The 24,407-nt window shown below is 39.5% G+C and overlaps 1 protein-coding gene across 3 annotated transcripts in view; it reads left to right on the forward strand.

The window, feature by feature from the left end:
* The window catches only part of NCKAP5 (NCK associated protein 5), a 640,533-nt gene that overhangs the window by 316,676 nt on the left and 299,450 nt on the right, over positions 1-24,407 (forward strand). For all 3 annotated transcript variants that reach the window (XM_063116607.1, XM_063116609.1, XM_063116608.1), the window contains one exon: positions 4,924-5,057. In XM_063116607.1, coding sequence (XP_062972677.1) covers positions 4,924-5,057 — 134 coding nt within the window. The remainder of the gene's footprint in view (positions 1-4,923; positions 5,058-24,407) is intronic.

Raw genomic sequence — 24,407 nt, forward strand, 5'->3', positions numbered from 1 at the left:
TTTCAAAACTATGCTTGAACAAAAGGATTAATAGGGTGTCTTTAAAACAAAATGCTAAAAAGTTGCCATATAGTGTATTCCTGAAAGCAAAGTCATGGGTAAAGATGGGCAATACTGGTTTTCTAGCTGTCTCTTGCAACAAAGTGAAAAAGCTATAGAAAGGAGGGAGGAAACTTTTGTAAAATAAGCATGTTAAATTAGATCTTTCTAGGACATGGTTGGAAAACTTCTGGCCTTCCCAATATATTGGCCTACAACTCCCAACAGCCCTAGCCTGTATAGCCAATGGCGAGAGAATATGGGAGCTGTACGCTAAAACGTATGAAAGGTTTCATGTCACTTAGCCCTGCTGTAGATTTATTTATTTATTTATTGCATTTCTATACCGCCCAATAGCTGAAGCTGTCTGGGCGGTTTAGATGCTGCTGCATGAGATACTAGAGGCCATTGTGACTGTGTTCGGACAACATGATAGTCAACGGTGGCAACGGTGGCTTAAATAATTAACCATTGTCTATTGTGTCATCTTGCAGGACTTTTTCACACCACAGTTGGTTATTTGGCTGAAATAACCAATGCAAATAAGCAACAGTGCAGAGTTGACTATTTGAACAACCGTTGGTGACGGGCACCATTGACGATTTCTGAGCACACAGTTGGCTATTTTTGCTAGCTACAGAGTCCCCTGGCAAGAGTGGCCAAAATAGTGCCTGCCACTCTAGTACAGCCGACACAACTCACTTCTGAAATCTGCCTAGTAACAGATTGTGAGCAGAGCCTCATCACACCTTGTCCTGCCCACAAAGTGCTTCTCAACTGTCAGACACCTTTGCACCTTGCTCTGATGGGATGAAACCCATTATTGCATATTCAGAGAACCCTAAGGAGTTGTGCCTTAGCTAATGCAAATCACCAGTGCAAACCACCAAGGTGGCCTATATCCCTTACTTGCATGGGTATCCCTTACTTATTCATTCTTGTTGTGTCCTTTTTGCCTAGAAGCATTTGTAGAAGTGGTTCAGTAAAAAGCATTTGAAATATTTCTGGTCTTTCAATTGGTTGGCGGTGGTGGGATGAGAATGGGCCCAATGTGGGAGGAGGAGAGGAGAAGGAATAGGCATTTAGTACTGCTTTGAGAAGAGGGACAGGTGGAGGTGGGGACAAAAAGCACTAGGGGAACAAGGGCTGGTTTGCTGCTGCCCTCATCAAGGGCTTCTAGTGGCATTCCCAGTGGACGAGATCATGCTCAAAGTTGGCAGGGGATTGCAGGCATGGGGGGAAGGTGGCGGCAGTGCTACACCCCCATGCCTTAACCAGGAGAGAGGTGAGATCGCGGATGCCTGGGAAAAGAGTTGAGTTTCACTTTACCAGACCATGCCCAGACTTGCCCAGCAACTGCCCATGTAGGGAGGTGGTGACAGTACAGCGGAAAACCAAGGGGGGAATGGTCATGGCAGTGTAGGAATGGGAAGCCCCCATTGCAAGTGGCAGATCCCAGCAGAGAGGAGAGGGTAGAGGGATGCCCACAGTTGAGAACAAGCCAATTGTGGAGGAGTGGTGATGTTTCTGGTTCACGATAGACACTGGGCTAGATTTGGGGCAGCAATGGCTGATGGGATATCAATGGGACTACTGAGGGAGGAGATAGGATGGAGGCTGTGTCAATGGGGGGATATACACTACTGCTTTAAAGCACTTTGAAAACATTTTGAAAACAGTATATGCAGTGTGTCCTGGGCCCCAACAGTTTTCAAAACTGTTATAAAGCGCTTTAAAGGAGTAGTGTAGATCCTGCAATGGTGTTGACTAATAGCCAACTCAATGTTAGCCCCAACGCACACAGTAGTTGGCTAGAATCATGTTGTGTGGAGAGTAGCCCCTAAATAGTTAACTGTGGAGTTGGTTATTAACGCAAGGTTGGCTAATGTGTTGTCTGAACGCGCCCTCTGAGTCCTACTGTGTAATGTCTACTGCGCATGATCTCTAGATGTCCAAGAGACAAAGCCAAGTTTCTTGTATTAAGGTTGTACAGTGTTCTGATTTTTGTTCCCTATATTTCATTACCAGGGAAAGATGGTGTACAGCTATAAAACAAAGATGATGTTGGAAAGCTTAGATGAAAAAAGTGAAGTCTAAATAATGGGTGATGTGTGTTAAGGTCTTAAAAAACAACAGAAGGTTTACTATTTACTAGAGACAAAATCTCAGTAAACTAAAATGGAGCACTCATTGCAACAAAAAAGGAGCATCCAAACTTGCTACATTACTTTCATTTTTGAGGTACCTTTGACAGCTCTGTGCTGACTTTTCCCTAGAAAGTTTGGGTGGTTTTAGTCATGGAATTCCTAACTCTGTTCCCTTTCAGGAAGGGAAGTACTATATTTGAAAGTGAGAATTGACAGTCAGGATGTGTTGTAAAACCCTTCTTCTATCTGCTAATTGTTCCCTGCCTGCTAATTTCCCCCTACAAATACCACCAACCTTTTTTTTAACCTGATTTTTCACTACCTTTGAAATTGAGAAAAGCTTGACTGTCAGGAGAAATAATATGTAATATGATAAATGATATTGGTAGACATGGAAATGTATAAGCGTTTCCACTTCCAATTGCCAAAATGCCTCCTGCCTGCTCTTTCAAGTTAATCAGTCATCATGCATTTAGGAAACACATTGTTTATTATTTATTGTATTTATTATTGCATTTATATCCCGCCTTTCTTCCTCCAAGGAACCCAAGGTGGAGTACATAACCCTCCTCCTCTCCATTTTATCCTCACAACAACAATCCTGTGAGGTGGGTTGGGCTGAAAGTCTGGCCCAAAATCATCCAGTGGACTTCCATGGCTGAGTGAGGACTAGAACCCGGATCTCCTGACTCCCAGTCCAACACATTAGCCACTACACCACATTGTTGCCGCTTTGATGTATAATTCTACGTTTACTATAGTTGGAGAGCTTCAACAGCAAGGATTATGGGAGTGTGAAACGTTGCACCTTTATATACTTACTCAAAAAAGCACTCTTGTGTTACAGGGTAGCAAGAATACATTTTAATTGGTTAATTTAATTAGAACACTAAATTTCTTTTATGGAAATGTATTTCCCATTTTAAAGATTCCCACTTCCAAGCATTTATGTGTGGCTAGCTCATCATAAGTTCTGTACTCTCTGGGTAATTCCACATATTTTACCACAAGTGTATAGATATTTCATTTAATCCGTTACAACCTCCCTGTGTGTCATCTGCTTATTTATCACTTTCTTTAAGATCCGTTTTCCGCCTTGTGAAGCTCATATTTTTGGTCTCTTGCTTACTACTATTATAAATTTATTACCCAGTCAGATTTATAGCTGTAAGACTTGTACAAATAATGGCTTAATACCAAGAGAGCTTTGTTATTCTGTAATGAAACCATATGCATAATTTCTTGATACATTTTTGCAGGTACGTCATAAAATTTAGGTCAACACCATTAGACATACCCTTGTCAGGCTATGAATTGCACAACACTGTGTTTACAGTTGGTTTAAAACACACACACACACACACACACACACACACACACACACACACAAAATACCTAGTGTGGTTTTCCCTCCCCTAAACTTGTGACCTTTTCATTATCATTTGAGCTTTTTGATAAATAGAAACTAAGGGCACATCTGTACAGGATTGTATTGGTCCCCACTACATTAGAAATCCTATATGTCTAGGTGATGCAGGAAAAACCTGTGTCTGCATTGGCCTTATTGATCCATGATCATATAAGCAGACATCTGTTCATTCAATGAGACTTCCCCTTGTTCTTCTCTGCCCCACATCCCCCTGCTCTGGAGAGTCTCCCAACTCTCTGGAACAGATTGTAGGGAGGGAGGCATGCAGGAGCTGCAGGGGGGAGATGAAATATGTCCTGCCAGTGGTTTTGATTCTGCTGGAGGATAGCCAAACTTGGGTATTGAATGAGTGAGAAAAAAAGGAGTGACAGACACTTAAAAACAAATCAAAAGCTTAATGCCCAGAAAGCTTTGTTATTCTGTAATGAAACCATTAGACATACCCAAGGGAGGCTATAAATTGCACAGTGATTTGGGAACATAATAACAGCAGCAACAACAAACTGAATAATTATGAAAATGGCATATATACTGTATATTGTATCATACAAAATAACAGTAAATCCTAGAAACAGTGGGGGAGAAACGTAGACACCAAAGTTTCAAGTGAATCCAGTCCTATTGAGTTGTATAGTACAATAATTGGTATATTCCTAAATATTGTGCCACTTGATGACAATGGTTTTTCCCCCTTTATCAAGCAGTCGGGAGTTGTAAAGCCCTTCCATTCCAACCAGGAATTGTAAAGGACCATTGAAATTATAAGAAGCAATATATTTGTTATTTTGTTTCTCCTTCCCCCCCTCCTCAATGGGGAATCTCTCCACATGTGGGTCTGTCACTGGGGAGAAAGCTGGAAATGAGATCATATATTCCAATAAAAATGACACTTTGAGGTTCATCAGACCAGCATTTTATCACACGCTCGCTACTGCCTACTTGTGGATGTGCGCGCGTCCTTTAGATGACGTCCGCCTCCCGCACTGCTTCCACTCGTTTTTCTGTTGCAAAATAGATCCCTTTTAATCTGACTTTTAAAAAACAAAAACACCGGAATGTGCCGCGATCTCCTGCAGTGTACAGGAAAAGCAGTGCGATAAAAACAGCCTCTGAATGGGCCGCATGGTCTTTGTTTACTTCCTCTTTCCCCTCCAGGAAGAATGAGGAAGTGCAGAGAAGCGATGGTAAGGAAATGTGATTTTCCCCATGTGATGACACTCTTTAAGTTAAACTCTTGATCATTAAAAATGTTTACTGTTTTTTTTTCTTTTTGCAATTTCAACTCTGGTCCTTGTTTTGTTTTTTAAGCGTGAGAAGCTGATACATGAGTTGGAGGAAGAGCGACATTTGAGACTCGAAAGTGAAAAAAAATTACGAGAGGTGACTCTGGAATCTGAGCGCAACAGGGTCCAGATGCGTGGATTGCAGCAGCAGTTTTCAAGGTAAGCTGCGACTTATTTATTTATTTATTTATTACATTTTTATACCGCCCAATAGCCGAAGCTCTCTGGGCGGTTCACAAAAATTAAAACCACAGTAAAACACCCAACAGGTTAAAACACAATTACGAAATACAGTATAAAAAGCGCAGTTCAAAATGTTCTATTTAAAGTATGTTTGCATATCAAAACACTAAAGCTTGCAACTTTATGCTCATTTACTTAAAAGTAAATTCACTGAAGAAAATGAGACTTGCTTCCAAGAAGCATGAATCTGACCAGGCTGAAATGCTGAACACAGCTCAGTTCATAGAATCATAGAATAGCAGAGTTGGAAAGGGCCTACAAGGCCATCGAGTCCAACCCCCTGCTCAATGCAGGAATCCACCCTAAAGCATCCTTGACAGATGCTTGTCCAGCTGCCTCTTGAAGGCCTCTAGTGTGGGAGAGCCCACAACCTCCCTAGGTAACTGATTCCATTGTCGTACTGCTCTAACAGTCAGGACGTTTTCCTTTAACTTGAGCCCGTTATTCCGTGTCCTGCACTCTGGGAGGATCGAGAAGAGATCCTGGCCCTCCTCTGTGTGACAACCTTTTAAGTATTTGAAGAGTGCTGTCATGTCTCCCCTCAATATTCTCTTCTCCAGGCTAAACATGCCCAGTTCTTTCAGTCTCTCTTCATAGGGCTTTGTTTCCAGACCCCTGATCATCCTGGTTGCCCTCTTCTGAACACGCTCCAGCTTGTCTGCGTCCTTCTTGAAGTGTGGAGCCCAGAACTGGACGCAATACTCTAGATGAGGCCTAACTAGGGCCGAATAGAGAGGAACCAGTACCTCACGTGATTTGGAAGCTATACTTCTATTAATGCAGCCCAAAATAGCATTTGCCTTTCTTGCAGCCATATCGCACTGTTGGCTCATATTCAGCTTGCAGTCTACAACAACTTCACACCTGAAATCAAGGACTATGAAGCAATTTAATTGGGTGCAGAACTGTAGCATCAGTGACACAATTAAACATAATACTGTTCTTGATAAATACATCCAACCATTGTAAATTTAGATAACATTCTTATGACATCTTTACCCTAAGTCTGCTTCACAAAGTTTCAGTGTAACCCCATGCCCTGTACTCTGTACAGGACTACCTAAGTGGATGACATCAACAACTTTTAATTTGGATTTCTAGAACAAAACTTAAAAAGGACCCCCTAAAGTTACAGTATTAGTTCTTCTGAGTGGTGAGATTCAGAAAGAAAGAAAGAAAGAACATCCTATGTTTTGTTCAATATTACATTTTCAAGCTAGGGATATTCCTTAAAATAAAGGTGGAGGGGGGCAGGAAGTCCAATTGTGTCTTCTAATGTCTTGTAGTTCTATTCACTGACCTTACTTTGCTTAATTTACTTGTTTAACCTACTCTCTATCACATTTCCATCATTTGGTTCTATCATCAATCTGCATTATTCATGGAGGCTGTACGTATCATTTAGAATTTTGATATTGCAGGGTTATAAATTAGTTGTTCAGGAAGCCTGCACATGTAGAGCAGACTTCTTGCTGCAAACATTTACCCTCTGCCGTTCACATGGAAATGAGTACTAGAAACATGACTGAGGGGGTGGGAACAATAAGTGTAGTCTTGTCTCATGCAATTTTAATTGTGTTGGAGGTGAATTTATATACGTTTCAGTCTGGTTCCTGGCCACTGTTAAGATAGAGAAAAACTTAGCTGGTCCACCTTCCCTGGCAATGGTCAAGGTGGTACATCCCTGTAGTTGTTATTATTATTATTATTATTATTATTATTATTATTATTATTATTATTATTTATTTATTTATATAGCACCATCAATGTACATGGTGCTGTACAGAGTAAAACAGTAAATAGCAAGACTCTGCCACATAGGAGTTTTCAGTGGTTTTCTGTACCATTGTCCATGGCATCCTTCTGAGTTCCCTTGTTGGGATAGGACTGGGGCATAGTTCCAGTCATTCTTGGAGAACTGATTTCAGAAAATTACTCTGGAAAACTGTTGCTCTTACTCCTCAGCAGGTAGATTGTTGAAGGATTCCATCGTGTCACATGCTGATTAATGTCTATGAAACCACTGGAGGAGGTTTTCTGGAGAATTGGGGGTATATTGTCATCAGAATCCTGATGATATTCAGTACTCTCTTATCTGTCAAATCTTAAGTTTTGTACTGGTACTGGTACTTGGAATCTGTGTTGGACTGGATGAGACAGAACAAACTGAAGATAGAAATATTGTTACAAAATATCTCTGATTATGGACAGTTTTGCAGTTTGGGGATGATCTTGATCTCAGCATTGTACCCAAATTTTTAGTTAGCGGTGGTAGCCAAGAGTGTATTTTAGCATAATAGGTTAGTTTACCAATTGTATTCTTTCATTTTAGTTCTATGAAAGCATATGGACATTTAATTGAACCTCTAAACTTTCTTCAATCAGGTGACAGCCCTACTTTTAATTAATTGTTATTGTTCTGTGTTTTTATACAATATTGTGAGATTGAACTATTCTTAATTCTTTTGGCTCTGCCTTTGAATTTTCTAAATTGAAAGGCAGCCTATAAATAATAAAATAAATATAAATGAGATGACACTGTACCCAGTACTTTTGGCTTTCACCTGAAAAAGAAAAAGAAAGATGAGAACCTGCCAGCACATATCTCATTGCAAGCTTGCACTTCATCAGAGTACATTCAGTCCATTTGTATAACAGTGGCCATGTTCGGATAATAAGCCAGGATATACATGAGCGTCATGGACAAGCATTTATCTTCTTTTGCTTTTGTTTTGCTCTTCCCTTCACGTTGGTGAGTGCGCAAATTAGCAGGAAATCCACAGTTAATCATAGCTTACCATTAAATCTTAATTGGGAAACTATGGTTAATGGCTTCCACATAACTCAAGATTTGGAAGCCAACTTTAAACCATGGCTTCATATCCTGGCTTCTCTGTAAGTCATTAACCATATTTCCCAAGTGTGGACATAACAGAATCATTGCTATGATCAATGTGTATGGGCCAAATACAAACTCTCCTGCTATGTTCGATGAATGTTTCAGTAAATTGGTTTATTTGACAGTGGGGATTTTAATGAGATCTTAGATCCCTCATTGGATGGAAATACACCAATCCCTAAAACCCAAACAATGGTGAGACAAATGCTTCAGACCTATAAGGCTGAACTTTGCTTGATGTTTGGAGAATATTGCACCCTGATGATAGAAAGTACACCTTTATTTCACCAGTACATCATAACTGTTTTCGATTAGATTATTCTTTGGTTTCTACTTCTTTACTGCAGCAATGGGAGGCCTGCAAAGCCTTTATTAGGGGCCAAATCATTGCCTAGGCTTTATATAAGAAAAAGCTTAGAACAGCACAACACGTGCTTTTAAATAAGAAGTTGAAATCTCTTATAACCCAGTTTGCCAGTTCCCCATCAGCACAACTGTATCAGGATTTGCAAAAAGTTAAATGCGAGTTAAACAATATTATTACTCAGCAGACAGAATTTGCTTTAACTTGCTCATGGCAGCATACTGGGAAAATGGGGAACATCTTGGTAAAATTTTGACACACAGTCTTAAACATCAAAAACATTGAAATGTTATTTCTGCCATTAAAGATGAGAATAACACAATACTTACTCCTATGGATATAAATTTACAATTTAAAAGATTTTAAACAGAGTTGTATAGTAAGGGTAGTGAGATATCGGAGCAGGCTATGAATACTTTTTTGGTTCAGATAAAGATCCCTTGCTTAGATTCCTTGCAAAGGCAATGTCTTACGGCTCCTATAAGACTTGAAGAGATTACAAAAGTAGTTATGAATATGAATAATGGGAAATCCCCAGGTCCAGATAGGTTCCCAATTTAGTAGTATAAAACCTTTTCTACTTTTCTAGCTCCAAAACTTTATCAACTTTACAAATATATATTTGAAGCACTTTCACATTCTTCATCATTAAATGATGCTTATATTACAATCATCCCTAAAGCTGGCAAAGACCATACTAACTGTACTATTTACTGACCAATCTCACTAATAAATGTTGATATTAAAATATTAATAGCACATTTAGCCGATAGACTGCAACAACTCATTACAACATTGGTCAGACCTGATCAAGTTGGATTTATTAAAAACAGGCAGAGGGTTGATAATGTGAGATTAGTTGTGGATTTGATAACTTTAAATAGAGAAAGGACTGACCAGGCGGCCATTGTCTCTTTGGACACTGAGAAGGCCTTCGACAAAATTCATTGAAAGTTTATGCTTGCTACTTTGAGTAATTTTGATTTCCCAATGGAATTTTTGAAGTGGGTTAGAATTTTATATTCGACCCCAAGAGCAAGAATCATGACCAATGGTTGGTTGTTGGCTTTTTTCATGCTTGGGCAAGGTTCTCGGCAAGGATGTCCACTTTCCCCATTGATATTTGATCTATGTTTGGAACCTCTGGCTTGTGCAATTAGACAGAATAATAGTATTCACGGGTTTGGCATGCTGATTTAGAATTTAAATTATTCTTTATGTTGATGATCTTTTATTGTTTATTTCTAAACTCCAGGCATCTATTCCTCCTTTGATGAAATTGATTAATACTTTCAGGGTCACCGTTTGCTTTCTATATCAGAAAGTTGTGTCTGTTAGGTCAGGGTAAAACATCGTGAAGGAGATGTGGGAGGGGGTACCATCTTCATCAAGTTATTCAATTAATTGGTCAAAGTCTGACTTGATGCCGATTGGAGACAGCATGTGTTCGTTAATGGTCAATTTTGCTAGTGCCCTGATTTTATTACCTTTCTGGTAATACTCATTCTCAGAGAGATAAATAAATTTAAATAAGCTGATTAGTGAGATTGCATGAGATATAGGTAGATGAGCACCGTTAAAGCTGAATTTGTGGTGTAAACTCAACAACCTTAAAATGAACATTATACCTCGAATTCTCTGTGTTATGCCTGGGATTACTTTACTTATACTTGGGAAATACTTTAAGTAACAATGCTTTGTTTTGTAAATTCTTCTGTAGTTCTTCCTCACCTTGAATATCTTTGAAATGGATGCAGCTTCCAATTAAAGAAGGTGGGTTTGGTTTTCCAGACCTTGCTTTGTACCATTGGGCCTATCTATTGGCTTGTACTTAGTTTTGGTCTTTTCCAATTTGCTTAGATATGCCACCCTGGCCAGTTCTGGAACCTCTTCCCAAATGGATGGCACTCGGTTCTCGACATAATAGAATTTTTTGTTGGCTGCTAGAGAGGTGTGGTATATGGTATCAATCCATTCTCTCATGTAAAGTTGACTTTATGGGGAAATCCAGATTTAATAATTGAAAAGAAAGCATTCTTGTGGAGGACATGGACAGATAAGATGATGATGATCTTACTTTGGATCAATTAATAGGCCCAGATGACAAGTTTTTGTCATTTTCTGATTTATGTGCTAAATATAAATTACCTACTACGGCTGAATGGCAATACTTGCAATTGCAACACCTGTTGGAATCTAGGCTTGGTTCAGCCGCTTTCACAGCTTCAGAGCCTCAATTGTTAGAAACACTCAGCTGAACAGACACTTATTTAGTAGTAAATAAATATGATACACATGTTTTAAGACAGGATTGGAATGTCCTACTTTGCCTAATCAATAGATTGTTGCTCTAGCACCTGTATCTGAAGCTTCTATGGATCTTAGTCTATGTCTTATTGAGCAAAACAAAACACTTGTTTCGGGTTTATTGGACTCCACAATGCCTTTTCAATAAGAGATTGTCTAACTTGCATAACTGTTGGAGGTGTAACGCACCTAATGCTTCTTTAATTCATATGTTTTCTTTGTTTTTCTTTTTTTTTGTTCTGTTTTGTTAATATTCAGAATAAAAAAGAGAAAAATAAATAAAAAATTACAGAAGTTAGGGTTAACTGTGTCTTCTTTACTTGCTTCCCACTTGTGTGGGACTGCATGTTTGTGTATGAAGTCTGGGCCCTTATGTTTGTTTATTAAGCCAGGATTTGATTTATTTATTATTTATTTAGTTATTTATTTATTGCATTTCTATACCGCCCAATAGCCAAAGCTCTCTGGGCGGTTTACAAAGTTAAGACAATTCAAGTATAAAACAACAGTATAAAACCATAATATAAAATACAACATAAAAGCACAACCAAGATAAAAACAGCAGCAATGCAAAAAATATAAATTTAAAATACAAATTTAAAACATCAAGTTCAAATTAATTTATAGACTGTTAAAATACTGGGAGAATAAAAAGGTCTTCAGCTGGCGTCTAAAAGAATATAATGTAGGTGCCAAGCGAACCTCCTTAGGGAGCTCATTCTACAGCTGGGGTGCCACAAGATTGTCTGAACCAGGTCAATGAAGTGTGAAATCATATGAAAATCTATCAATTTATCGTTTCAGTTTAGTTGGTTGGAGCACCAAGCTGTCTGCTCATAACATATATTGTGAGAAAATCTTAAAGTTGTCATACAAGCTTGAGTCAGTTTGAGTGCTCAGGTCCTCTTGAATGAATATGTGACTCTTGAAGCTAAGGGCATGTGTCCTTGTCATCCCCCACCACCCCATTTTGATTGACATCCTAGCCACTACTAGCTCAGCAATATTTCTGCCTGACATTTCAAATCGCTCAAAATCCTCATTCTTAACATATGGTTAAATCTATCTGACATAAAAATGGTCCAATGATTTCAGTATGCCATAAGTGCCTGGCCACTCAGAAGAAAAACTGCTATCACATATTGCCTCAATTTAAGAAGTTTTTTTACAGGTAGGTGTTTCATTATGTGGTTTTCATAATTCATTCATTCATTTATACACCACCTTTCTGTAACTAAACAAGGCGGTTTACAAAAATTCAGACAAGAATAATAAACAAATACAAGCATAATAAAACATTAAAACAGCCCTCAGTTCAAAATCACATGTCACCATGGTTACATTTGTACTAAAACAAATACATATTGCGAAGGTCTACTAAATATCTTACCTGATATTGGTAGAATTTGTTGCATCAGCATCTATTTTTATGGGGCCTTAAATATACTAGGGGCCGGTTCACATGTTCACTGCAACCCACCACAGGTGATATGTGGTGTCTGCTGGTGGCCATTTTGAATATTCAACCCCAGGTGGGAGGTTGCCATGATTTGTTGTGTCATCCCAACCCTTTTGGCAGGTGTTGTTTGACAGTTAAACAACCCTCAAATAACTCCACAGCAGAGCATAGGTTATTTGTTGAACCAACCCCTGCTGCTTACTTTCAGATGACAGGACAAACCATGGCAATCCCCTACTGGGGAGTGAATATTAAAAATGGCCACTGGCACATATCTCAAACCACCAAGGCTTAAATAAGCCACAGTGGGGCCGCAGTGATCGTGTGAACCTGGTCAAGGTGTTGTACATATGTAAACTACACAGCTTCGCCTTTATCTAATATAAGTTATAAGGAAGGCAAAATAATTTAAATAGTTAATTTAATGAGATTGTATTAACTGACATTAAATAGCCATCACAGTGTTTAAAGTGGGATGTACAACATTATATTTCCTGTTTTTTCTCTCCTATTTTAGAAAACAGCAACAACCACATTCTCTGACTTAGCCATACAAGTTGTTCTGCTGCGGTCTTTCTTGACTGGCTGGCAGGTTTTCGTTTGTTTTTGTAGCATGTTATTTCAAACTTGATGTGCAATAATGCCAAAGAAGAATAAAAAATGTCTGGGTGATTTATAGTGTCATTTCACTAAGAACATGAAGTTGTACACAGGATATAAATTGATTATATCTCTCTTCTGTTCAGCCATACTGTACCAAGTGTTTGTTGAGCAACCACACATTGCATAGGATCCAGACTAATGATCAGATGTTAGAGTGGTAACATTGGCTTTTTTATTATTTCAATTACTATGTAAGGCCATGAAAAGCAATAAACGACATTATTACATAACAGTACAACTGCAAACAATTATTGGATCTTTTCATATTTACATGGCAAAAAGCATTTCTATAAAGATGGCATTCCAGATAAACATCTTTTGCTGATATTGGGATGAAAAATAGCGCCGTCCTACTTGGAAGAATGTAATGTTCCTCTGTGTTCAGTGAACTAATATGCATAGCATTTTAGCTTTGCTGCACAATTCTAGCATTTTTACTCAGAAGTAAGTCTTACTATGTATAGAGGGCTATAGTGAAGTGTACATAGGATCGTATCCTGAATCTAACAATATACACTGAGTGAAATGTACAAAATTATTCATGCTAGGATTATAAAGAGTGTGACAAATGATATGTATGCATTATAATTCTAATTTCACTGTGCTTCAGCATTTCCCTGCTTGCACTAAATTTTAAACATAAGGTTTCACCTGTCATTTTCAACAGGCATGAACACTATGTTATTGGTAACACTTTACATAATACCTGAAGTGGGGAAGCACATGTGCTGCCACTACTGGCCGCCATTATTGCTGTTTCTCTCCTCTCCCCTTGTCTGTTTCATCTCTCCTCTCCCCACATTTGTCTCCCTCCTCCCCCATCCTCCAAATCTGTCTCCCTTCTCTTCCCCTGCCTGTGTGCTCACCTGCTATATTTCCCTACTCATTCCCACCTAGCCAGTCTGTTTCTCTACTCCTGCCCGTACACCCACCCAGTCTGTCTTCCCCGTCATCTTATCTCTAACACCCTATCTACCTACCACATTGCCATTGCTAGTGCCTCCTTCTATGCTGCAGGAGATCTCTAGGGACGCCCCTCCTCCCACAATGCCTGGCTCTAAGAAAGGCCCCCTGAGAGCCAGGCATTTGGGTATGGCTGACTTTCTGAAAAACTGCATTGGCCACTATTCTGGCTCTTCAGAAAGCTTGCCTTGCTTGCCTTCTTGCTTGCTCTGAGAGGATCTGCAGCAGAGTAGGGAGGGAGGGTGGGACATATGGTGGTGGCAGAACAAAAGGAGGGAGTGTTGTGGTGGCAAAAAAAGGAAGGGAGGGTGGTGGCAGGCCCTCCTGGCAGTGGAAGGGTGAGCAAGCAATTCACCACTCTGATGCCTGAAGTTGGAGCTCCATCCTGCTCCATGAGAGGCCCAGCCCTGCATAATATGACAGGTTGTGTCAGCTTTACGGTTCAAACATGAACTCCTACTGCAATATTGACCCACCCTGCTGAGTTTGGTTTAGAGAAATAATTCCCAAGTTATTAGTGATAATGGGATTGAAAGCAGACTGTGCTGACAGGCAGTGTAGTTAAGAAGGCATTGTGCAAATGCTGAGGTGGTGGAACAGTAATATTGAGTCTAAACTATGGATTATATTTAAGATACAGATCTCGGAGCATACATAGGGTGTAGACTATGGCCAATATTTGTGACCACATATTGAATGTAAGCAAGAAAATATATCCCATTGTTTTATGTGTGACAGAGCTTTGGGCACATAAACCGAACTAGGGCCCATCCCCAGGCTAATCTTTAGGATATGGTATGTCAGTATAGCCTTCTGGAATCCAAGGAGTAATAGACAACATCTAAATTCAATTGTGTGATATTCTGCATGTGCATTTTCAGCTCCCCTTCCCCTCCTAAATGCAGCCTTCAACACCCAAGAAAAGCTCTGTACTTCTTTATAAGCATTGCTTGTGTACATGGGAAACTGGATTCTTTCTTTTGCCAACAGTGTACCTTTTTGATTCAGTAACAATGTTCAAATCAATTCCTGCATAATAGCTAATGCTACTTCGTCTTAAGCCAAGGAAGTTTTCCTCCTTAAGGATTTTGTTTTCATTCGGTTGTAATCCCTGCTTACTCAATAAATCTATAGGTTAGTTCCATAGACATAAGCTTAGTGCCAAGATAATAAGTTGTGGATTTCTATGCTCTGATATTCATGGAAAAGAAAGGTGGGGATAGAAAATTTTCTTGGAAAGGAAGAGGTAACATATCCATTAAAAAAAGTAATAGAAGAAACCCACAAAATTGAAAAGAGAAAATCTAGAAAAAAGAGAGCAAAAGAAGGAGAGGGACAAGCAGTGGCCATCTCATTGTTCTGCTTTGATTGATTGATTGATTGATTACTTAACTTATATTAAAATATCACTTATATTAAAGACATTTCTAAGCTATGTACAAAAACAAATCTTTGTGCAGAGTAAGGATTACCTTCCTGGGAATGTCTGTTGGAAAAAGTATTTTTAGTAGGTGCTTAAAACCCAGAAGGTCATAAAGGCCCTATTCCAAGCCATGATGGACCAAACCTCTGAAATCTTGGGTACCACTAGGAGGGTACATTATAGAAATAGTCTTCTGAAGAGTTCTCTTATCCTTTTTATGCAGAAATTCTGTATACGCTTACCTAGGCATAAGTCCCATTGAACGCAGTGGGGCTTGTTTCTGAATAGACATGATAGGATTTTTCTATAACTTGGATTTTAGGGTTTGTCATGTGTTTGCCTACACTTGTAATGATCTCTTTAGAAATCTGATACTTGTCCAGAGTGTATTAGGAAATAGTTGTAGCTCTGACACCATATACACTTCATCCAACAACCCAAATTTATCCTTATTTACATGGGAGTTGTAAATTCATTGATTTTGGTGTCTTGGTTATTTAAATGATAACAAAGTAATGAGGTCAAGGAAGAGTCATATGAATTTTAGACTTGGTAGAGCTGCTCCCTCTAGCAACTCAAAACAAGTCAGGCCTAACTGCTTGAAAAAATGTCAGGACCTGCACACTGCATTGTCATGATTCTGAACCCTCCAAGGTCTGCTGTGCAATCCACAAAACCTTTATTTGGTAAGAAGGCACCTCTTCATACCTGGAGCTAGGACCTATCCTCTAAGCTTAATTAACCTAACAGCCTAACAAAACAAGGCAGTTGCTTTTCAAATAAATGGACAGTTTCTCACCCTGCCCTGAGGCTTTTACTGGACCCCTCCTTCAAGGAGGGTCTTCAAGCTGCAACCTCTGCCATGTGGCTAGTCTGTTGAACTACCTCCCAATTCCTCTAAACTCTGCCCACTTGACCCTGCAGCGGACTCTGTGATCTATCGATTCTGATGCTTCCTCCCCCTCTGACAAAGACTGAATTCCCGGGGTAGGGGAAAGGGCGAAGATGATCTCTGAGCCTGGGCCTTCTATTCGATAAGTTCCTAGGAAGATTTCTCCTTGGAGCCTTGGAGAATTTCCTTCCCTGCTCCCTGTCTCAGCTGGTCTTCTTCAGCCTCCAAGTCCAATTTGGAATGCACACCAGGGAGACCTAGCCTCATCCTGACATACATATCCTAATGATCTGGAATGAAACATAAAATTGTGGTAGTCCCGTTTCTCCTTTTCTCTGCAAAAGGAAATGGAAGACAACAGGTTTTGCTCAAAGTAACTTGACCAGTCCTCAAAACAATCTATATTTCACTTTGCCTACCTTGCTTACTAATGTTGAGGCTGTTTCTGCATACTCTGCTTCTTTTATGAACATTTTTAATGAACGTTTATGAACATTTTTAATGGTCATAAATGCCCTGTTTTTAGTATTGTCTGTTTGTCCGCATCCTGCCTGTCGACTGTTTCTGGACCCAAAATGGCTTTCTTAGACTATGTCTTGCTAAGACTTGCCTTCCCAGTTTCACTCTGAGCATGCTGGTTATTTCTTTTCCCTAGGGACCAAGATTGAAGAATGCTGGTCTAAGTGAAATCATATACAACAATGCAATAATGCATGAGAAATCACAAGACCTATTAAAATGATAAGACTTCTTTCTCAGACATTTTGTGATTTATGTTCTACTTTCAGGGAGCTAAATTGTCCCCTACAATAAAGTATTATTAAGAAGGCATATAATAGAAGATGCATTATATGAATACCACCCGTAGGCTGTTTAGGCAAATAAAGTTGCAATAATAGCAACTTCTGTTTTAGTACAGAGATATGTTCGTGAATAATGTGCATTACTAGTCTGCTGAAATTCTTTACTTGCTCTGAACGCATCTTTAAAGATGTGCTGGGAAATGAGTAATTTGTGTCTACCATGGGGAAAAATGGAATAATTTACTTACTTGGTTTCTGCTTCTCTCTCTGTTTTCTTATATTGTAATCTAGTATCATGCGTACATTGCAATCTATTGTCCCAACCTCATGGATGAAGATTCTTCTTGTAATGTTAACTCTTGCATGTGTTTCAATAGATAACTAAATAATTATAGATACAGAGACTATGTTAGAAAATCACTTTTTTATTGGACCAATGAGTAGTTTAATGATTATGCAAGCTTCACATACTATTGGAATCTTCGTCAGGCAAAATATATTTTTGAATGTATACAAAGAGATAGCATAGGTATAGTTTAGTTGCATTTCGTTTGGTTCGGAAAAATGTAATGCTACAAATGTGTGCCCAGATGGTTGTGGTGGTATGTTTTTGTTTGTTTGTTTGTTCTAACATGTTCTAGCTACTGAGAGCAGATAGAAAGCTTTGGGAAGTGGCTGAACCTGATAATGTGCTGTCCCTTTCTGAGTCATTGTACTGCAAAAAAGATGGCTTTCCCCATTGGTATATCAGAGCAGACATCTTCTTTGTGATAGGATGACCCATCATGAGACATCGCCCCTTTCTGGAGCATTTTTTAAAAAGTATTAAGCTGTTTAAGCTGTTCTTTGCAGCTGGAAATTGTGAAAAGAAAGAAAGAAAGAAAGAAAGAAAGAAATGGGGGAAAGCAGCTCTTATCTCAGCTGTTTATGGGGTAGTGTGATTTGAGGGTGTACCTTGTCCCAGTCTGGAGCTGTAGATCAGGTAAATTAATCCTGAAACTGATGGCCCCAACCCCTACTGAATTTCTCAACCATCCCTAGTACACTTCTGCGCTTTCTCCTGAATGGCTGCCTTTCAGAACATGACACCCTGGGCATGTCTAGATCTGCCAATATCGGGATCATCCCTGTGCGCCCACATGATGCACAGGGAATCCTGGGAACAGGGAGGGATGATCCCTCCTTTTCCCCAGGACATTGGCATACCCTTTAATCCCGACTTTTCCCGCATCTCGGGCTCCTCGTGAGTAACTGCAAGGAGCCGGGAAACTGGGCATGGGGCACGGAGCTGTTCAGGAGCTCCATGCCCATTGGGGGTGGGAGGGGGGAGCGAGGTTTTTGTTTTGTTTTTAATAAAAACCTCACCTTTTACGTAGGAGCGCTCCTGTGCTCATTTCCAATAAAAAACAAACAAAATGGTGAGTGCGACATCCTTTTCCTCCCGGGACGCCGCACACAGCGTATAGACTAAGGGGGAGGATCTTGCGATCATCATATTGGGAGAACATCCCCCTCCACCCCCTGGTCTAGCCATGCCCCCTGATGCTTGTCCTACATTATGCTGCTGTTGGCCTTTTGGGTCCTTCAGCTACTTCCTCTGGAACTTGACTCATTCCCCATCTTCACTGGATTACTTCACTTACTTCAGGCATTTTAGATCTTTTCAGTTGATGCTTCTCAAACATGACCAATGCCTGCTCTTGACCTTATATGGCATCTGCTAACCCTGCAGCCTAACCTTTTGGGTGTCTGAGACTGCTGGGCTATGGCAGTGACTGGTCAGTTAGTGCAAGTTTAGTTTCAGCTTAACTGTTCATCTAAGCCCGACCCAGGTGTTACAGATGTAATGAAAATGTTTTCCCTATGGGGGTAAGTTTCCTGCTTAATTCAAAGTTAAAGAATTTAAAGTAATCTGAAAGTTCCAAGAGAATAGAATAGGTATGTATTATTCTCTAACGCAGCAACTTGTGGCCTTCCAGATGTATAGCCTACAACTCCCATCAGCCTTAGCCAGCAAAATCAATGGTGAGGGATAATGGAAGTTGTAAGCCAAAATATCTGGAAGGCCACAATCCCCCCTCCCTGTTCTAATGCTATAAAATCCTTTGAATTGGCACAGGAAATTTGTAAATGCAGGAAATTTTAAAAGCGTGACCATGTGAAGCATTTCCACACTATTTAGATCTTTGATTTAAGGTAACTTATAGTTATCAAACTCTGCACATTTACAAGAAAAAATGGTGAAGAAACTGATCATCCATAACAAAATAAATCCTAGAGCTTTGGTTTGCCAGAAATATAGTGTCACATTTTTATTTCAGGTACCAATAGGAACTCTAGAATTAAATGAAAGCATTTTCTGTTATTTTTTGAAATATCATTTTGTATGATTTCCACGTATAGTATTTTTCAAATTGCTTCGACCAGTAATGTTTCCTTGATAGCTAATAGACCTAATTATTGTACAGTATGTTACAAGTACAGTTGTAAAGTGCTAGAGGAAGAAAATCACATGTTGAGTACCTATGTCTGTAGAATTTTTTCCATGCTGCATATAATACAGTTTGTGTTCCCAGACAGACTTTTAAAAAGAAGGGTTTTTGTTTTTGCTGGACTGATTAGGACCTTAGTCACAAAGAAGAACACAAAAATATATTTTCTATTCTTTTTTCAAATACAAGTCCCATTTGTATTCATTAAGTACTGTCTAGAATTGGTTTCTTCTGGGACATGGAAATCCTTCCAACTCTTCTCAATATCCTTTAAATTCCTGAGTCATCCGCAGAATTGTACCCACAGTCTCTGCATCATGTCAGAGTCACATCAGAAGATAAAATATTCACTGATAAAACACTGATAAATAATTTTAGTACAAAGCTATGTAAGCATACCGTAGGGAGAGCTGCTTGCATTGATGAGGAAGTGTAGCTGCAAATAATAACAACTAGGTAGCATAGGACAATAACAGCCTGAATTTTGTGGGTTATGGGTCAACTTTGACATTACTTATTCCTGCCAGGGAGTTGCCCAGTTTTGTCCATCCTTCCACGTCTCAAAAGTGCATATGATCACAGGCCCAATGTGACTTCTGTGGGCAGTGGGGTGTATGGACAGTGGGGCATGCACATACACTCTGAAGTTCAGCCGCATGTCTTCCACATATAGACTGCTACCAAGATAGTGAATATCTGAATCAGCCCTCTGTCTGTTTCAATTTTTACTGGACGTAAATACAGTGTGTGTATCACCAGCACCCGGGCTGGACTATAGATATAGAAGTCATGAATTTTCTCTTAAGTTCCCTGTTTTTGGACTACAGGATAGGGTCAAGTACAGAACTAAATAAATAATTCTCCCTCTATCTTCTACAATATAAGATCTAAATAAGGACATTTAATTTTAATTTACTGCAGTTTTGTTCTATGACTACTTCTAGAGATTGGAAATTTATACTAAACCAGAGGCATTTATGTGCTGTTTTCATTGCACTGGGTTGTATCTAATGCAGTCTTAGTGGGAAAGGTAGAAGTGGCAGAGTTGGACTGCTACACGTTGTGTGTTCTAGCAGTTGTGCAATCACTAGTGCACAATTGGTGCAACTATTACAAGCAGCACCAAGCATAATGAAGTCATAGTGAGTTGTGAAAGTGCTTCTGAAATAGCTTGCACAATGGCTTTCTCGATGACTTGCCAAAGCAAAATCAATGTATTGTATTTAACACATGCACATAGATGAAAATTAAGAGTTTTTGCAACTGGCAGAAGCTTTGCTCTACTTAGATACAATCCAATGGTGACTACTTAATGCACTAGTGTACAGTTATCCAGAAATAGCATTAGAGGAAAATTTCACAGCATGGAACTGCACCTTCCTCTCAGATGAATGATTGAGGCATACTTCATATTCTACATGATTCTAGCTTAGGCCTGCATAGCCCTCTAAGCTGACCACAGACTGCTAATTGTGTATTGCTTAATAGTCCCTTTGGCAATTTATAAAAGTAGGAAGTTCATCAGGCTCTTGTTAAAGGGCTGTACATTTATGGTGGCATGCATTTAGATATGCTGGTAAGCATTTAGTTGTGTAAGGTAGAAGAGGTATGCAGGCCTATTGCAGCTTAAGCTAGAATCATCAAAAAGACATCAGGATGAGCCCTGAATAGTTTTCATGTTAAAATTGCACCCCACTGTCTATTTTGGCTCTTTTTACTCTTCAGGGAACAATATGGAGCAAACTACAGTATTGTGCCTCTTTTACCTTATAGATTTGAGAGACACCAGATCATAACAGTAAAAATACGATTAAGGAAAAAATTATAAGTCATCTGGGTATGTTAAGCCTGAAGTAAAGATGACTGAACAGAAACATAATTACAGACCAGTGAGTAATGTGAAGGATATTCAAAGGAACTGAGAGATTTTCTCTACTTATAAAGCAAAAAGCAAGAGTAATTATGCAAACCGGTGAGATTAATCCAAGACTGTATAATTGCTAATTAAGAATGGCATGTACATAAAAGGGCAACAGGGTTATATTTAGACATAAATATAAACGAGAACTTTATGAGAAAATAGGTAATTGAAAATATATAGTGGGAATTATGTGACTATCAGTAGAAGAACTATAATAAAATATGTCTCCACCCTTTGGGAACCAGTCAAATTACCTTACAAAGATTAGGAGATGTCTGTAGGCTGAAACATTAACAAGTCCAAGATACAAGTAATTTTGAAATCTTGCCATTTTAAATAGAAATTGAGGGCTTCATCGAGGATGGAAGTTGTAATCCTGTTCACAGTGTGCTTTTAACCTGCTGAAGTCATGGAATGTAAGGATTCCTGTGGTGTGCCAGAGCCTTATTTAGATGGCAATTCTTTTGTCTGTGGCAAATGGTTGGAGATAGTATTTCATGATGTCCTATCCAAGGGAAGATATTGGCTGCACTTGTACAACATAATAGTCAATGGTGAGTTAATAGTCAACTCCATGTTTGATTATCGAGGGGGTACTCCCCACACGACATGGTTATAATCAACCATGGTGTGGATTAAGGCCAGTGTTGAGTTGACTATTCGTTAACAGTGTGTTTGATTGACACCCTCCTCCCTCTCTCCCACACTCAGTCCTCCTGCTGGTATCCCATCAGCCATTGCGAGTTCTGCTGGCTGGACTATAGCGGCAGCCACCGCTTTGGTCACACTTGCCAGGGACTCTGTTGTCACTGAAAATAGCCAACTGTGTGCAACGAAATAGTTAGCGGTGCCCAACACACGACATGATAACCAAACGTTGTTGAAATAGTCAACTCTGCACAGTGTTGGTTATTTGCATTGGTTATTTCATCTGAATAACCAACCGTAGTGTGAAGAAGTCCTGCCAGACGACACAATAACCAGCCATTGACTATTTCACCCAACGTTATTTATCGTGTCATCCAAACCCATTCAGAATCTCTATAAAAGCGAAATGTTACATGTGAAAAAGTTAACTCCCCTCTTTCCCTGTAAAGTGGTAGAAAACATTATTGAATTTGGAATTGTTAACAATCTGTAATAATAAAAGAGGATGGATGTTTGCCTATCCATTCATCAATGTCATAGCATCAAGACTGTGAAGCCTAGACACCTGAAACTTGGCATGCATTTTAAGTGGACCTTAAAGGTCTGCACCTTAGGGTTGCTTTATTTTAAAAATAAATAATGTTTTTTAATGTGTCCATGAAGTTGAAGCCCAAAGCAACAGGGGCTGTGCCTAGGGACGCCAGCAGGAATGGATTTACTCAGATGGGGCAGCCGCCATGTATCCAAGTCTGTCTATTTCTTAAAGTCCTCACTGTATCAAACTAAGGATTATTCCAAACTGTCCAAACCTGGGTCCATTCACTAGTGTAGACTAAGCAGCTTTCCTGAGCAAGTCTTCTGAAAAAGAAGTCTTGCCTTACCAGCCAAGATAAATATTATCAAAAGAAGGAAGGTTGTTGGGGTGTGTGTGGAATGTGCACTTGGAACATGGAAATAAAATGAATTGCAATCAATGCTATACGTTGTATGGTATACAATAATAAAATATATTATTAGAATAAAGGAAATCAACCAGGACTTCCTGCATTAAGAGGGAAACACAAGAGGAAAAAAGCTTAGTATAGAAAGTTTTCAGGTGAAAACTTTCACTCTGAAATTTGGGGCATTTGGAGTGAAGGTGGCTAAACTCCTCATCAGTTTACAAAGGGATGGAGGGGAATTGGGAGAAACAAGTTCTGCTCAGTAGTATGGGGTCTCCTATGTGCAGTTTAAATAATCCCATAAACAGCCAAAAGAATAGTTATGAGGAGCTGGTAAATCTGAAAAAAAAAAACCCACCAGTTTTAATCAAACACAGTGAATAAGTTGAGTGATTAAAATTTAATGCATGATCAAGGAGGTCTAGGGAGACAGTAGAAAAGTTTGTTGCAGAACTGAAGAAACATTCTTAGAATTGTAATTATGATGAAACTCTGACACAGATGTTAAGGGACTGTGTACTATGTGGAATTAATGATGAAAAATGTAGAGAGATTTCTACCTGAACCTGTGCCTCCACTTTAAAGCTGACCATGGCTACGGAAAAACAAGTACAGTTGTATGAAAATTAAGAGGCATTAGACTTGAGAGCTTCATAAAGGAAAAATAGTACACAGGTGACAAAAAGAAATATATTTAAAGTACCTGAAAATGAAATTGAAATGCCTCAAATAGGTTGTTACCATTATGGAGGAAAGCATGCATGAAGGGGTGCATACCTAAGGTAAAATACCACAGTTGTGACCTGACATTTTGCAATAGAAGAAGATGCAGAGTTAAAAGGGTTTAGCTATACAAAGTTAATGAGAAAAGCAATGTAATGTTTATAGATTCCATATATTGCCCCTCGTGGCTCATTACATCAAATAAGGAGGGGATCGCCGGCTGGGTCCAGGAGGTTGTAAATGCCTCCTTGAGAGAGGGAGTGGTGCCGGCCTCTTCAAAAGAGGCGGTAATTAGACCACTCCTGAAGAAGCCTAATCTGGACCCGGAGGATGTTAACAACTACAGGCCGGTGGCTAATATCCCTTTCCTGGGCAAGGTGCTTGAGCGGGTGGTTGCAGGACAACTCCAGGCACTCTTGAATGAAACAGATTATCTAGATCCATTTCAATCGGGTTTCAGGCCTGGTTTTGGAATGAAAACTGCCTTGGTCGCCCTGTGGGATGACCTCTGTCGGGAGAGAGACAGGGGGAGTGCGACCCTGTTGGTTCTCCTAGACCTCTCAGCGGCCTTCGATACCATTGACCATGGTATTCTTCTGGATAGGCTGTCTGAGCTGGGAGTTGGAGGTACTGCATTGCAGTGGTTCCGCTCCTACTTGGATGGCCGATTCCAGAAGGTGGTGCTGGGGGATTATTGCTCTGTGCCGTGGCTCCTAAGCCATGGGGTTCCGCAGGGCTCTATTTTATCCCCTATGCTGTTTAACATAT

Source organism: Elgaria multicarinata, chromosome 2 (genome assembly GCF_023053635.1).
Source record: "Elgaria multicarinata webbii isolate HBS135686 ecotype San Diego chromosome 2, rElgMul1.1.pri, whole genome shotgun sequence".
NCBI classification, from domain to species: domain Eukaryota; kingdom Metazoa; phylum Chordata; class Lepidosauria; order Squamata; family Anguidae; genus Elgaria; species Elgaria multicarinata.